Source organism: Balaenoptera ricei, chromosome 9 (assembly GCF_028023285.1).
Source record: "Balaenoptera ricei isolate mBalRic1 chromosome 9, mBalRic1.hap2, whole genome shotgun sequence".
NCBI classification, from domain to species: Eukaryota; Metazoa; Chordata; class Mammalia; order Artiodactyla; family Balaenopteridae; genus Balaenoptera; species Balaenoptera ricei.
In genome coordinates this window covers 105,956,537-105,973,407 of record NC_082647.1, presented here as the reverse complement: position 1 = coordinate 105,973,407, position 16,871 = coordinate 105,956,537, and the positions used below count along the sequence as shown (strand labels likewise).

The 16,871-nt window shown below is 51.7% G+C and overlaps 1 protein-coding gene across 1 annotated transcript in view; it reads right to left on the bottom strand.

Annotated features, from left to right (window-relative positions):
* Positions 1-16,871, bottom strand: part of ADCY1 (adenylate cyclase 1) — a 122,044-nt gene that overhangs the window by 31,898 nt on the left and 73,275 nt on the right. Inside the window, exons 7-8 of the mRNA XM_059932901.1 lie at positions 14,592-14,733; positions 12,635-12,790 (exon numbers count right to left, since the gene is read on the bottom strand). Of these exons, the coding sequence (XP_059788884.1) occupies positions 12,635-12,790; positions 14,592-14,733 (298 nt within the window). The remainder of the gene's footprint in view (positions 1-12,634; positions 12,791-14,591; positions 14,734-16,871) is intronic.

Here is a 16,871-nt window from a genome sequence, read left to right as displayed (position 1 = left end):
CTTATTAAAGAAAAGAGCTCTTACGCTCCCTCCTCCTGGGTCCTCGCCCACTGCCGAGTCTGGGGGGCCGGGTTTGGGGATCTGAGATGCAATCCTGCCTCAGCCACCTGCTGGCAGCGAGATCCCAGGTGAGTCACCTCATCCTTGGTGTTGGGGTTCCCGTGTCTGTAAGTGGGGTTACATGGCACCTGTGCGGTGGCACCATGTGGAGGGTTAAGGGACCCCGCTCCTGTGCAGTGGACAGTGCCCAGCACAGAGCAATGAAACTGGTTCTTTGAAAATGTCAACAAAATCAACAGATGTCTAGCAAGCATGACACAGAAAAAGAGAGAAAGACACCAACAAATTCAGGAAAGAAATACAATTTTACTACAGACCCTGCAGACATCAAGAGGATATAAGGAAATACTATGAACAATAGTTCACATATAAATTTGACAACCTAGATCAATTACCTACTCCTTGAAACATACAAACTACCACAACTCACCCAACAGGAAAGATAACTAGAAAAGCCCTATAATGGCTAAAGAAATTTAATTCAGAATTTTAAAATTCATGCAAGGCTAAAGAAATTTAATTCATAATTTTAAAATTCATGCAAAAGTAATCTCCAGGCTGAGATGGTTTCATCGTGAATGCTACCAAACATTTAAATAAGAATTAACATCAATTCTGTACAATCTCTTCCAGAAAATAGAAGTCAACACTCCCAAGTCACTTTATAAAGTCAGTATTAGGGGCTTCCCTGGTGGCACAGTGGTTAAGAATCTGCCTGCCAATGCCGGGCACACGGGTTCAAGCCCTGGTCCAGGAAGATCCCACATGCCCGTGCGCCACAACTACTGAGCCTGCGCTCTAGAGCCCGCGAGCCACAACTACTGAGACCACGTGCCACAACTACTAAAGCCCACGCGCTTAGAGCCCGTGCTCCGCAACAAGAGAAGCTGCCGCAATGAGAAGCCCGCGCACCGCAACAAAGAGTAGTCCCAGCTCGCTGCAACTAGAGAAAGCCCACATGCAGCAATGAAGACCCAACGCAGCCAAAAATAAATACAAATAAAATAAATTTATATAAATAAATAAATAATAAAGTCAGTATTATACTGATACCAAAACCGGACTAAGACAGTATTTAAAAAAGGAAAACCACTTTTGAGGTCACATCCCTCACGAATATTGATGCAAAAATCCTTAGCAAAACATTAGCAAATAGGATTCAGCAATATATAAGTAGAGGCCTACACCATGACCTTTACTAGATATGCAAGGCTGTTTAAATATTTGAACATCCATGCACTCCATCGTATTAACACCATCTTAACCACCACATGGAAAACCTCATGGTCTTATCAACTGATACAGAAAAAATCCTTTGACAAAATTCAATATCCGCTTATGATAAAAATGATCAGAAAACTAGGAATGGAGGGGAACTTCCCCAACTTGATGAAGAACATCTACAGAATACCTACAGCTAACATCACACTCAAAGGTAAAAGGTTTTCCCTCTACAATCTGCAGTAAGGCAGAGATTTCTGGCTCACCCTCACCTTGAATACAATACAGTGCCCCCATCCAGTGCCATAAGGCAAGAAAAGCAAATAAAAGGAAAATAGATTGGAAGGAAAGAATTGAAACTGTCCCTATTTGCAGACATGATAGAAACAGACATGACAGTCTACATAGAAAACCCCAGTGGGAGGAAAAAAAAATCCTGGAACAAATAAGTGACTTCCACAAGGTCATAAGATAAAAGATAAACATAAAAAATCAATCATATTTCTTTATATTAGCTATGAGCGTGTGAAGACCAAAACAAAAATACTGTACCATTTACAATCACTGAGAAAATGAAATACTAGGTGTAAATCTAACAAAACATACAGAACTTGTATGCTGAAAACTACACAATGCCAATGAAAGAAATCAAAGAAGATCTCAATAAATGGACAGACATACCATGCTCATGGATTAGAAGACTCAACATAGTGAAAATGTCAATCCTCCCCACACTGAAGTACATGGGTTTAACATAATTCCTGTCAAATCCTAGCAGGATTTTCTTTTTTCTTCTGTAGATAGACAAGCTTATTCTAAATATTAAATGGAATAGCAAAGGGATTAGAATAGCTCATTTTTCTTAAAAAGAATGAAGTGAGAGGAATTGCTCTACTGATTTTAAGACTCACTATATAACTATATCAATCAAGACAATATGGTTTTGGCAGAAGGACAGACACATAGATCAATGGAACAGAACAGAGAGCCAGAAATAGCTTCACACAAGTATGGTCAACTGATTTTTGACAAAAGTGCAAAAGCAATTCAATGGTAGAAGCAAAGCTTTTCAACAAATAGTGCTGGAGCCATTGGAGATCCATTAGCAAAAAAAATGAACTTGACTCAAACCTTACACTTTATAAAAAGAATTAACTCAGAATGGATCATATTACAAAACATGAAAATACAAAATCCAGTTAGAAAGCAGACAATAGACACAAGGGGCATTTCACCAAAGAAGAGAACATACAAAGAGTTCCCTGGAGGCCTAGTGGTTAGGATTCTGGGCTTTCATCAGGGAACTGAGATCCCACAAGCTGGGCAGCGTGGCCAAAAAAACACACGGATAGAACATAAGCACTTGCTTTTCAATCAATATTAAAGCATAGCATTTTATATGAGGGATTAAATCTTGAAATACATAAACACTTATATTTTTATTTCTTTTAAAAAGTGGATTAAAGGTCATTCCCTTGCAGAGCTAGCCTGTATCTATTTTACAGTACGAAGTATCTCTTTAATTTCATAACTAATACTTTGTATTTTAGTTTTTCTTACTCCCCTCAAATTTGGGGGGACATGAAAAGTAGCTTTGTGAGGACCATTTGGAAATTCACTGTCACAATTCTCCCCTGTGCTTTGTTTGTTGTATCTTTGCACACGTGTAAAGATTTGTAGATGAAATGCTGTACAGATAGTTTGGCTGAAAACATAAAACCTCACCGGCCAGCAGAGGGGAATAATAAATCAGTGATATTAAAATCTTCTTACAATGTCAGAAAGATAAAAGTCAGAATAAAGACTCTTTCCATTGAGAGAACGCTCCTAGATCAGTATGCAGCTAGAAATTTTAATAGGGAACATGCATCTTTTGGTAATAAAAGTTGTTAAGAACAAAATAGCACACACAAAAAAAGAAAAAGTAAATAAGCACTTGAAAAGATGTTTGACATCTTTAGCCATCAGGGAAATACAAAATAAAATCACAAGGAGATATCACCGCACACTTATTAGAACAATAATATATATTTTTTTTAAAAAAATGGTGACAGGACCAAGTGCTGGCAAGGATACAGAGAAACTGGATCACGCATACGTTGCTGATGGGAATGTGAAATGGTACAGTCACTCTGGAAAACAGTTTGCCAGTTTCTTAAAAAAACAAAACAAAAAGCAAAACCAAATATGACCCATCAATGGCACACCTCAGCATTGATCCAAAAAAAATGAAAATTTATGTCCACGTAAAAAATCTGTACCTGAATGTTTATAGTAGTTTTATTTGTAATAGTCAAAATTGGACACAACTAAAATGTCCTTCAACAGGTGAGTGGTTACACAAAAGTGGTCCATTCCAACCCGGCATACGCGCCAGCCATTGAAAGGAAGGAGCTATTGATCCCAGCAACAACCTGGAAGGACCCAAGCATAGAGCTGAGCATAAAAAAGGCCAAGTTCAAAGGGTCACACACTGTGTGATTCCGTTTATACAACATTCTCAAGTGACAGTTATAGGGATGGAGAACAGATTAGTGGGATCCAGGGTTAAGGATGGCTGTGAGGAGGGAGGAGGTGTGACCACGAGCGGGGCGAGACCTTGGTGGTGATGGAAATGTTCTGTATCACAGTGTGAAGATGGTTACACGAATCCACCACGCGATGAAATGGCACAGAACTAGACACACACACACACACACACACACACACGGTGCTCCGAAGCCCATTTCCTAGCTTGGGTATCATAATGTAGTTACATACAATGCAACTGGGCGAGGAGGACCAGAATCTCCCTGTACAGGCTGCTTGATTCCACAGCTTATACGTTTGCGATGGGTAGTATGTCAATTCTACCTCCAGAAAGCCGTAAAAATATTAAGTAAATAAACAAAACCCAAGTCACTCACAGTCTCCGCTTGGAAATAAATCATTGACCTTTTGCAGTACATCCCTCCAAACTTTTCCCTAAGCAGATACCAGCCTGTGAACATGTATTTTCCAATCAGAGGGTCACATTTCCAATCCAGCAGGTACTCCTGTCTCCCCAGGGCCTGAAACCAAGCGCAGGAAGGGCTGCAAGCAGGAGCGAGAAGGAATGGTGAGGTCCACGTTGAGTTAATGTGCAAGTCTCCTGTGCTCCTGTGAATTCTTTCTCCCTCTGGGACCTGACACGTTTGTGAACGTTAGGAAAAAAACCCCAGTTTGATGTTGTGTCTGCGAGCCTGAGAGCCAGCCCTCCTGTTGTGAGGGGCCAGGAGGCTGTTAGCTGGAGGCGCACGCAGGCAGGTAATGTCACAGTCACTGGGTTTCAGGGTTTTGTGCTTATTCTGTGTGGGCAGGACTGGCTTCTGGGGGTCGAGGTCGTCCTCGGCCCTCAGGGCAGCCGGACATTGGGACCCAGAGATGTGCTCCCTCACCAGGTCCTACAGGGCACCTGCATGCAAAGACCACCTGCGCTCAGTTCCCTCCCTGGAAGACTTTTCTGATTATTAAACTGCGGCTCCATCAATGGGACAGAATGGCCACCTCTGGGCAGTGGAATTACACATTTTCCCCTCTTGTCATGCTTTCCTCTTCTTTCCCACAACAATCGTAAACTACCTTAAAAAACAAATCAAAATCAAGTTAAGGGAAAACGTTGCTTGTTCTGACGTGGAAATTGGGTCTCTGAGCCTCTTTCTTGACCCACCAAAGGGAAGCATAGTGGTTTAAGCGCAGGGACTCAGGAACCAGGGGCTGTGCAACCTTGAGTGAACCGCTTAACCTCTCTGTGCTCCAGTTCCCTGGTCTGTAAAATGGGAGCAACAGTGGCCACCTCATTAGCTCTCACGAGGAGCCAGAATGTTCATACTCCAAGGAAGGACTCCTGGCCCAGAGCAAGTCCTCAAGCTGGCCCTCACTGTCCTTAGCGGTGGCCACAGGGGGCTCCCCCACTACTGCCACGGAGTCAGAGTCAGTGGGAAAGGCTACAGGGAGCAGACTCTCGAGCTTCCAGAGCCCCAGCGCAGCACGGAGGTCCCGGCGAAGCAGACGCTCCAGGAACTGCAGGCGCCTCATGGGAAATGGGGCGGGGCTGCCGAGGGGCCTCCTGGGAGAATCTCAGCAGACGTCAGCTCCACCCGGCCGGAGAGGTGAACGCCGCTCTCACTGCTGGTAGGGCTGAGCGTGGGGACGTGGAGAAGCGGGGCTTGGAGCCCGGCAGGTCAGGCAGTGGGCGCGGAAGCTGCACTTTTTGCCTCTCTTCCCCTGACACTCTTCTGTCTCAGGCGCATCTCGCACCCCTGAGGTCGGGGTGTTCCAGACCCCTCTCCTCTCTGGGCACCATTCCTCTGAGCTGGAGTCCTTCACAGACACGGGTCTCCAGGGTGGTCTCCGGACACTAGGAACTAGTTGGGTGTGTGCTCTGCTGCCGCAGGCCCTCCAGGGTCCCTGATTCGGATCTGAGATTGAGACGCGCTGCTTTACTACTTTCCTGTTTTTAATAAACCAGGTAGGTCTCATCTACGAAAGCCGACTTAAAGAGTTTAATTATACCTACCACTAAGAAAGCCACTGGGTCTCAATCCACACCAGGACATTTCCATGGACCCACCGATGCCAGGGTCTCAGATGCAAGTGCGTGGCAGAGACTGCTGGCAGTCTCCCCGACATTCATACCCCCTTGGTCACAGAACCCGTGTTCTATAAAGGCATTGATCGCAGCCAATGCACTGCCTTTCTCCCCTTCCCTGTCAGCTTGGTGCAGCTGTGTGGCTGAGTTCTGCCCAATGAGCTATACGCAGAAGTGTTGCTAGGGAGCATCCTCAAGAGGAGCGAGATATGCCTTTTGCCAGCTCTGCCTTCTTTCTGCTGGCTGGAATGCAGATGCAATGACTGGAGCCCCAGCCTTTATCTTGGGCCATGAGGTGGCAGAGCAGGCAAGCCAGAATAATGAAAGAGAAAGGGTCTGGTCAAGATGCTTGTGAAGCCACCACATTAGCCTTGAATTGCCTGCTCTCTGGATTTACTTTATCCATGAGAAAACTAACCTCTATTTTGTTCAAGAAAACATGATTGGGGTTTTCTTCATATGCCATGAAACTCACTCCTGATTAGCACTACCCCCGAGAACACACATCTCTGAAGCGGCATTCCTGGATGCTATGACCAGTCTGATCCTCCAATCCCAATCTGCCCTCTACCTGCCATGGGGTGTGGTAGTTACAAGAAGACGGGGTGGTGAACCGGGGGACAGGGAAGATGGGGCATTCCCACAGCATGGAGCTGAAACCCTGGCCTGGGGTAGACTGGGCAGGCATGCACTTCCTGGGGCTGAGCTTGGGCACCCAACTTCCTGAAGCAGATGAGCAGCTGGGATCAGTAAAAGTGTCCCCAAGCCTGCAAAGCACAGAGCTGTGTCTCAGGTCTCCTTTCACACCTGACACCCCAGGAAGGCCATGGTCTGAAAAACGGTCTCTGCCCAGCATCAGCCCCTCTGGGGAGCAGGCAGCAGGCGGCTGCTCTGCCCCAGGCCTTACCCAGTCCCCTCACATATCCCGCTCCCCACAGGGCCCAATGAGCGGCCCTGCCATCCACCCTCACCCACTGAAGGGACAGGGACACCCCAGGGGCTTGATGCTATCACTTCACAGATGACTTTCTAGAAATGATCATCAGCCTAAGAACTGGCGCCTTTTCTCCGCCCTTTTCCACAAAGAATTCCTTGTTTGAACCCCTCCCGGAGCAGGGGCCAGGTTCACGCCTCCCAAAGGGCGTCCTCATCAGGGGGTATCCACCGCCTCCTTGAAGCAGCTGTGAAGTTCTCTCCTTCCTCTTCTCTGCAAGAGTCCGTATATGAGGGGGCACTATAGCTCTTTCAGTGACCAGGGGAACCCACCGTAAGGCCGGACGGGCTGGGAGTTTCCTCCTGGGAAGCACTTTAGTAAGACTTGAGTTCCTAACAGACAAAGGAGTATTCACATTTCCACTTTTGCCTGGGTCTTTTTGCTCTTTTGAGTTTTACCAGAAATTTGTCCATTTCATCTAAACTGTGAAGTGGGCTGTAAGGTTGCCACCTTACCTTCAACCATGAACGTGTTAGGATCTACACGATGCCGCCCCCTTGCTCCCCGGGGACAATGGTAATGGTGTCTTGGCTGGAATGTCATGGCTGACAGCTCGGGGTTTAATCCACTTCAAGGTCATGGGCTGTCGGGGAGCGAGGAGGAGCAGAACCTCTTACTGGAACCCACTGGGGTTTTGCCAGACAAGGGTCAGCATAAGGGCTGAGCCAAAACTGGCCAGGAGGGGAGGGAGCAGCTCAAGGCACAGAGCTCTCGAGCGGGCCACGAGGGATGGCTCAGTCGCGTGATCTCAGATGAGAAATCCTACGAGCCCCTGGAAACCGTCCTGAGGCATGAAGTCTTTCCTGAGGCCTAAGCAACGAGAACACCATGCCCAGATCCAGCCCAGCAAGAGTCTCTGCTCTGTCCAGCAGCTTTCTGGATGCCAGTGCAGGCTGTTCCCAGGTGGGCAGACCTGGCCTGGGTCTCGACCACGGTAAGTGACCTTCAGCTCAGAAGGGTAAGTGGCCAATGGCGACTGTGCTCTGGTCTGGTTTGTCTGGGGCTGATGGACATAGACCCACCTCAGGTCAGCCTGTCACTTCAGGGGTCAGAGTCTCGTCTTGCGACAACTAAAAGCCAGTGACAAGGGGGCTTCCCTGGTGGCGCAGTGGTTAAGAACTCGCCTGCCAATGCAGGGGACACGGGTTCGAGCCCTGGTCCGGGAAGATCCCACATGCCGCGGAGCAACTAAGCCTGCAAGCCACAACTACTGAAGCCTGCACGCCTAGAGCCCATGCTCCACAAAAAGAGAAGCCACCGCAATGAGAAGCCCGTGCACCGCAACAAAGACCCAATGCAGCCAAAAATAAATAATAAATTAATTAAAAAAAAAAAAAGCCAGTGACAAAAGAGTGTCACACACATCACTGTGGTGACAGAGCGGGGAGCCAACCGCTGCCCCTTGCAGTGGTTATGCCTGGGGCATCCTGATTCAGTGGGGACAGAAAGCAAGTAAGAAGCTACTAGACGTCAAAGAAACCTTGGAGGAGCCTGTAATACCATTTACCCTGTAAGAGTCAGAGAAGAAAAGCCACCAGAAGGATCATCTCAATAGATACTGAACACTATCTGCTAAAATTCAGTATCTACTTCTCATTCTAGAAAGTGCGAACACTCACTCACGGGGCTACTTTCTTGAGATCATTAGGCACCTATTACTAGTTCTTACCGAAAGCATCACAATTAATAAGAAAACTCTATTTGTTTCAACTAATTAAAGCCAGAATGAAAAAAAAGAATGCCATTCATCACTATCATTTAATAAAGGATGTAAAAAAAAGAAACAAAAATTATCACTATTTAAAAGTGATACCACTGTATATCAAGAAAACCCAAGGGAAGTAAAAAAGTTATTACAATCAGTTTCAATAAGCATGGACCAAACATAAGCTACAATTTTATCTTCATCAAATTCAAGCAGAAATGGTAGAAACTATATTTTCAAAATATTTCTAGGCATCCTTAAAACAAAAAGCTGGGAAACGGGGTAGGAAAGGCCCTCTGCAGACCTGAAACAGATCAGGAAGGGAGACGCAGCGTGAAGCAATGAACAATGCTTAAACTGTGCCGAGGCCGTGCTGGGGAAGCTGTCCCAAGAGTGAGTGCGGAAAACATCGAGAGAACAATTTGGCAACAGCGATCACAAATTAAAATACATGCCCCATTTAACGCAGCGATTGCACTACAAAGAAGTTACCCCAGGCTATCCTTGTAAAGTTCACTAAGATGTATAAAAAAAATTTTTTTAATTTAAGGATGTTCTCAGCACCAATGGCCAAGAGAAGAAATCTGGAAGTCATGTTCCCACGCATCAGCAAGGCACCGGGAAACAAGTCTGAATGCAGGAAACAAGTCTGTCCAGGATCTCCAAGGTCTGTCACTGAGTGAAAAGACAGGGCGTTGGGACAGTTAAATAGGTCAAGTCTTATTGGCATTAACCTTCTAGCACACAGCCAGGTTTTTCTGGGGGGAAAAAAAAAAACAAAATGGTAAACAGTTCGGGGGATTGGACTTTCTGTATCATGGGTACATGTTACTTTTATATTTTAAAATAAATATGCTTAGGTAATTTTAAATCTGAAGAGAAGGACGGAAGCAGCATTTTTTAAAAGGGGAGAGAGAATTGGGAGGCTCCTGGTGTACATTCTAGAAGAGGCAAATCTACTGGCAGTATTAGGGGACTCCATAGCGAGCGTCTCCCCACGCTGGCCGGGGAGGGGGAGGCTCGTCTCCCACCTGCTGCTACAGGTAACACTGGTGCTACAATCTCTAACCAGCTACACACCCACTCTCGCATATACTCAACTCAGAGAAATCCATTTTACAAAATGATCAGAGACGTAAGTGCACTTTCGTGAGCAAAAAATGCTATGAATCATTTACTTTGCTTAAAAAAAAACCCCAAAAAACAATAAAAGCAGAAATGACCTAAATATCAATGGAAGTTGAGTGGAAGTTGAGTAAGTAAACGGTCTCTCCCTAGGCTGGAAATCTGCACAATGATTAGAGAATTCTATTTTTGAGGAATAGTCAATAATATAAAGAAACCCTTATGATACACTGGCAAGTGAAAAAAAGTAACAAGCAGCAAACTGATATATCATCCCATCAATTTTATGTAGAAATGTATAAATATACACACATCTAAGAAGCTAGAAGGATGAAAATGTTAATGATAGGTTGGTTGTGGGTGATTGGATTATAGATGAATGCTTTTCATTTTCTTCTTCGTGCGTTTTTGTATTTTTCTGTATTTTCCACAATAAATTACTTTTGTAATCAGAAAGGGATATTGAAGGAAGAAACAGAACAAGTGTAAGCATGCAGGGGTTGGATTTACTGGAGACCAGTACCTTGGACGTGAAGTACCCTAAAGCTGTGCTGGAGCCCTGACGCCAAACCCCAAAGGCCAGGTCCCTGCCCGGAGGTGCGTGCACGGTATCGCCACCTAGCGGCCGATTCACCCTGGGCTCCCACACCGCTGACCCAGGAGAGGCCAGGAACACGGGAACCCCAGGTGCGCTGTGGTCTGAGGCTGACCACGTACATCTGAGTCACCCCCCGGAACCTGGGACACAATGTCTCACAAACTCGGCACAAAGGCACAGGCGACAGTGGAACCCACTGCCCTGACCCCGCCGGCTTCCCCAGCTCCTCTCCAAGGCCACCTCGATCAGGCTCAAGGTGCGGATAAAGTAAACGGAAGACAGGAACGGGAACGATGAGGCAGACCTCATCCTAAAGCAGATGCAGGATGTGAGACCCGCCGGGGAGAACGGCTGCAGGGCAGGGGCCGCGCTGCTCGGGGGTCACCGGACGGGGCACTCATGCCATCCTCCCCAAATGTCCCCACTGGTGGCTGGCCCCGCCCGTGCACAGCCTCTCCACCCCATCGTTCCAGGACCACCATGGACCCCCCCCCTCAGGCCACCTGCCCTGTCTTCACCCTCTGATGCCCTCCCACGGTGCCCGCCCTCTACCCGCCCCATCCTCGTTTTCACTAATCGCGGGGGGCACGTGGCAACGAAAGGGCACAGAGCAGAGCAGCAGAGGCCCGGGCTCCCAGCTCGGCTCCCAGCCTGCAGCACCTGCCCACGGGGGCTGTGCTCTCTGTCTCCCCAGCAGGGGAGCTGCCCGGGCCCACAGAGGCTGCCCGGGGGGTAACAAGGCCGGAATCGGGCGCCCTGCGGATGAGGGGTCAGAGTCTGGAGGAGGCGGCGTGACGGAGAGAGAAGCGGGCTGGGTGCAGGAGGGCGCCTGAGAGCAGAGCGCAGGCCTGGGCTGCGGTCTCCTCCGTCGGAGCCAGCCAGGCAGCGGCGGAGGTGTCCCAAGCACCAGAGATGTTGGGTGTGTCGGAGAGGGGGGCCTGGGGACCCTGAGCACACAGGGGAGACCCGTGGGAGACTGTGGGGACAGGGGGCCAAGGACGAAACCCAGGACACCACCACTCATGCTCGCAAGGGAGGCGGGACGGCTGCAAAGCTGGGGAGGTGAGAGGCTCGGGGGACGAGGAATCCAGGAATCCAACCGTGACTCCTGACGCTGGTAGTAAAGGAGGGAGGGAAGGGGCCCTGCACACAGCAGATCTGCCTCCCCCCCACCCCTGGGATGGGAGGGACGGAGCTGCACGGCCCCTGTCCGGGGCGTTGAGCCCAGGTGTGAGAGTCAGCAGGATTTTGCTTCTTCCTGAAAAGCCACTAAAACTGTGGTGAGGGAATTCCTTTTAAAGGCATAAAACCCACACGGAAGAGAAAATGAGACTGCAGAAGCAGCAACGCAATCTCGGGAAACAGTCACTGATGTGCAGACCCAAGAACACAGGTGACAGCGAAAGTGAGAATATTCAGCAGGCACAGCCGTCGGTGCAGCGGCTGGAGGGCCAATGACAAGAGGACGTGGGGAGGATGATCAAAGCTGCTGACGAAGTGGTGGAGCACAGGCTTCACCCCAGGCTGCCAGGACACGGCCCTCCTGCCCCAGAGGACCGGGGTCTTCCCTTGGGGGGAAGGGATCAGGGTCTCTGGCCCCGGGTTACAGACAGTATGCCTGTGTGGTTGAAGCAGACACTAAGGACCACCCCCCCACCCCAGCCACAGTGCTGTCCCCGCTCAGCTCCAGGCTTTCACCCCAGGCCTCGCCCCATCCCAGCAGACTAAAGACGAAGGTGACTCTGACCAACCCAAGAAGAAAGACGGAAAATCCTGCACCCAGGTCACCTGCAGGAACACCCACAAAAGGAACCTCCGTCAAGGTTGGAGGCCATGTACCATGAACTAGAGGGACTTAACCCAGGAAGGAGGGACTTAACCCAGGAAGGAGGGGCCTCTGAGAGCCAGAGAGGGAGGGAGGGGATGGCCAGAGATGCTCTCCACGGAGGTGAAGGGCAAGGCTGGGGTGACAGCACGTTGAGGCTCTCGGGGTGCAGACAGAGGAGGTCGGGGGCTCCGGAACCAGCGATACAATATCTGACACGTACAAATATCCTGAGGACAGATTTAGACAACGGCTGGGGGACTGTAGCTGGAATTTACCGATAAATCCATGGAATGCCAAGTTGCAAAAATGAAAACACAACATAATGAAAAGTGTTTTGCAGGAAAGCAAAAGCAGCCCAGCTCTGAACGGCATTTACAAGACTGTGAAAGGTGAAGGGCGAGGGCTAATGGAGCAGACAGCAGCAGGACTGCACTGGGACGACAGACGAACAGGGACTCAGAGCAGGGCCGGCACACGGGGGTGGGGCCGCCTACCTTGTCGTCATCCTCGCAGGTCATGACATTGGAGAAAGGGATCTCAGCCTTGAACATCTTCCGGCAGTGCATGAGCTGCACCAGCAGGTAGCACACGGTCTTGAACTTCATCCTCTTGGCCGGTTTTATATCTGAGAGAATCAGCCCTGGAAATATCTGTGCGGACGTGCAGCAAAGAGAAACGCTGTGAGCAGACACACACGTCCTACCTCTTGGGCGGGGAGCACGAACTTAACAGGGCAGGGAGATCACAGGCCACTTGTTGAGGACCTACTGCTCACCAGACACAGCAGGGAACAGAACCGGCAACCCGGTCCCAAAACACGCAGGTCTCAACTACGCCCAATGCCGCTGAAACGAGAGCGATGCCCGAATCCTGGGGCAGATGCATGGACATCACCCAGCTGGGGCAGCACCACGCTGATGAGTGTCACCCACTGGCCCGCGGGGTCCCTCCTGCAGACCTCCCCTTCTGCAGACCTCCCCTTCTGCCTTTCACCTTTTTCTCTCTCCTTCTCAACCCAAACTTCTCCAAAGGGGCTGCTCATTGTACAGACCTCGTCACCCTCAAACCGCAGCCACGGCTGACGCTGTTGTTTCATTCTGCATGACGGGTGGGGCGGCATCCACTCATGGCACCGAGGCTCCCTCCTCTGACTCACAACCTCCTGCATCCCGGCAGCGGCTCGCAGGCCTTCCTCCTTGGCACCCTGCCCTCCGCTCCTATGTCCCCAGGTTGACCCCAGCTGGTCACCCAAACCTCTCACACCTGCCCTTCTCTCACACACTCACTCCCCTTCTCCAGGAGTCAGCTCACCCTGCCCTGAGCCCCATTTCTCTCCCCCGGCCAGTGCCACACCCATCCACAGCTCCCACGTCACATGGGTGCCACCGCATCCTGGCCCAGAGAGCACTGGCCCATGGATGCCCCAGGACAGCGAAACCCGAAGCTCTCCCTGACCTGCTTGTATCCTGAAGAAGCTGTGGCCACCTGTGTCCCATGCACCTCACCTGTGTCCCGTGCCCCTCACCTGAGCCCTGCGCCCCTCACCTGAGCCCTGCACCTCTCACCTAAGCCCTGCGCCTCTCACCTGAGTTCTGTACTCCTCACCTGAGCCCTGCACCCCTCACCTGAGTCCTGCACCCCTCACCTGAGCTCTGCACCCCTCACCTGAGTCCTGCGCCCCTCACCTGTGTCCTGCACCCCTCACCTGAGCCCTATGCCCCTCACCTGAGCCCTGCGTCCCTCACCTGAGCCCTGCGTCCCTCACCTGAGCCCTATGCCCCTCATCTGAGTCCTGCGCCCCTCACCTGAGCCCTGCGCCCCTCACCTGAGCCCTGAGCCCCTCACCTGAGTCCTGCGCCCCTCACCTGAGCCCTGCGCCCCTCACCTGAGCCCTGAGCCCCTCACCTGAGCCCTGCGCCCCTCACCTGAGCCCTGCGCCCCTCACCTGAGCCCTGTGCCCCTCACCTGAGCCCTACACCCCTCACCTGAGCGCTGCACCCCTCATCTGAGCCCCGGAAGTGGCTCATTCACCCTCAATCGTGTCCAGATCACTTTCCCAGGGCAGCGTGACCTTCAGCGCTCACACAGGATGGTCACAAGCCTTCCTGTGTGCACAGCACCCCTCGATCCATAGCACACCGCATCCCTGACCTCCTGCACAGGGTTCTCAAACCTGATTTGCAGGAGAGGCAGTGAAGGCCCAGGGAGGTGTGGGAGGACTCAGGATGACCCAGCCCTTGAGGACCCCAGGGCCCTGACTCCAAGTTCCATCCCCTCCCCTCCCCCACGGCCCTCCCCTCACAGGCAACAGGCCAGGCCCAGGACACAAGGTCAGCGGGGACACCCTCCCATGTGCGCAGAGCCCAAGGCCTGAGAAGCAGTGATCTGAGGAGAACGAAGGAGCCATTAGTCCTTAAGAAGGCTCCGCACAGGACCCCTTCTGGAGCCTACCTTTCGCCGATGGGAGGGCACAATAAAAAAGGTCTCGATGTTGTGAGTTTTCAGAAAACTGTTCCTCTCGTGTCCATGGCCCGGCTCCACCTCGTAGTCACCATTCAGGCACGCCAGGGTGGTCTCTGTGATGTGAACCTTCCTACGGAAAAGGAGGCGGAGATTCGGACGGAGCCTCCCCTGCGGGGCCCCTGCTGGTTCTGGGCAGCACCTGGGCGATGCTCTGCGGGGTCCTGGCAGAGGTGCCCCCCCTCACGGGCGAGCTCTGGAAGGAACACTCAGACTCCCTGGGGCATACGCACAGGAGGACTGACCGGTGGGGTGGGGCAGGGGAGGGACCCCAGGAGAGAGGCGGAAGCGTGCAAAGGAGGGCTGCAGGCAGAGGGGATGAGGGACCAGAGGGACACAAGAGGAACTGAAGGGGAGGAAGGCAGCAAGTGTCAGAGGACACAGAAAGGACGGCGAGGGAAGGAGAGGGTGGCGAGGTGAGGGGAGAAGCGAGGCCCCTCCCCCCGCTGCGGTCCCCAAACCCCCAGGGCGGGAGGACCCCAGCCCGACATCAGGCCCGCACTGTCCCCACACAAAGTGGGCGGGCGGGAACAGAGCCGTGCGTGCGGCATTCACGCCCACCCCAGTGAGTTTTCTGGTGAGAGAAGGAGAAATCCTCAGTCAGCAGAGCCTGAGCAAACACCAGCACCCACGTAACCTAGACACATGGCCTGAGCTTCTGGCCCTTAGCAAGGCCCGAGCACTCGGGCTTAGGGAGAAACACAAACTCCCCAGCCTGCAAAACACTCCCTGCAAAGACCTGAGCCCTCACGTCCCCAAACAGTCCCCTGAATTCCTTGGTCGGGGAGGGGCACTGAGGCAGGAGTGAGCATCCCCCCACTGCTGGCCCTGAGGGCACCTGGGACATGGTCACCCCATCAGCCTGGCCCTGGACTGCAGACGGCACCAAGGGTCTCTAGAAATGCATGCGTGTCCACTCATTCATTCACTGGTCGCCCTCCCTCCCTCCCTTCCTCCCTTCCTTCCACCACAGAGAGAGACAGCACAGTCCCGTCCCTGAGCTGAGGGGCCAACAGGGAGGCAGAAACATCAGCACCTGCTCTCAGCGCAGAGCACCTCAGGCTCTGGAAAAGAGGAGGGGTCTCGGGCGCACGCTGCCCTAAAAGCACACGGCGGGAATGGACAGCACCCAGGCTTCCAGCCTGGACTGGGGAGAAACTGGAGGCCTGGCTGGTCCTGAGCAGCAAGGTCACTACAGGGGGCAGGGCCACCTCACTCGCAAGTGCTGCCCAGCACTCACGGGGCGATGCCTCACCCAACACAGGCGGTGGGAGTGAAGACAGCCAGCCACGCTAGCTCGCCTGCCCTGGAGACGGAGGGTGGGGATGCCCACTGTCTGCCATCCCTAAGGCCCGCGGCACCAGAGCCCAGTTATTGATGAGGCTGTCTTGCCCAGGACAACAGGGGTGGGGAGATGTGGGACCTGGGGCGGAGCGGGCCCACCATACCCTGGAGCTGGGGGGGGCACGCAGGTGACCCCAATCACGGTTCCTACCTGAGGGCCCCTGGGGCGGGGGGCGGGTAGGCCATTTGCTCGGGACCCAATTTCACTTGCTTCCAGGAAGCCTGGAACACGCATCCAGCACATCAGTCTGGGGCTGACCAGGAGCCGTGTGTGCTTCGGGGCAGCAGAGGGGGCTGTGTGGTCTCCTGCCACCAAGAAGCTGGAGGCCATCTCCATGCAAGAAGCAGACAGGTGCCCCATCCCTCCCTGGCCTTGGCCTCTCCAAGGCAACCACTCAGGGTGTAGGGCCTTGGGAAGGAGTCCATGAACCAAGTCCCAGGGGTCCCAGCATGAGATGCTGGGGTAAAGACACAGCAGTGATTCATTCCTCCCATCTGTCCACCCGTCCATCTGTCTGTCTGACCAGCCACGCTCCCCGAATACCCAATGAATAGAAGATAAGTGCTTGCAGAATGGATGGATGGAAGGAGGCATGGAGGATGGATGGATGGAAGATGGATGGGTGGATGGAAGGAAGTATGGAGGATGGATGGGTGGATGGAAGGAAGTATGGAAGATGGATGGATGGAAGATGGATGGGTGGATGGAAGGAAGTATGGAAGATGGACGGATGGAAGATGGATGGGTGGATGGAAAGAAGTATGGAAGATGGATGGATGGAAGATGGATGGGTGGATGGAAGGAAGTATGGAAGATGGACGGATGGAAGATGGATGGGTGGATGGAAGGAAGTATGGAGGATGGAC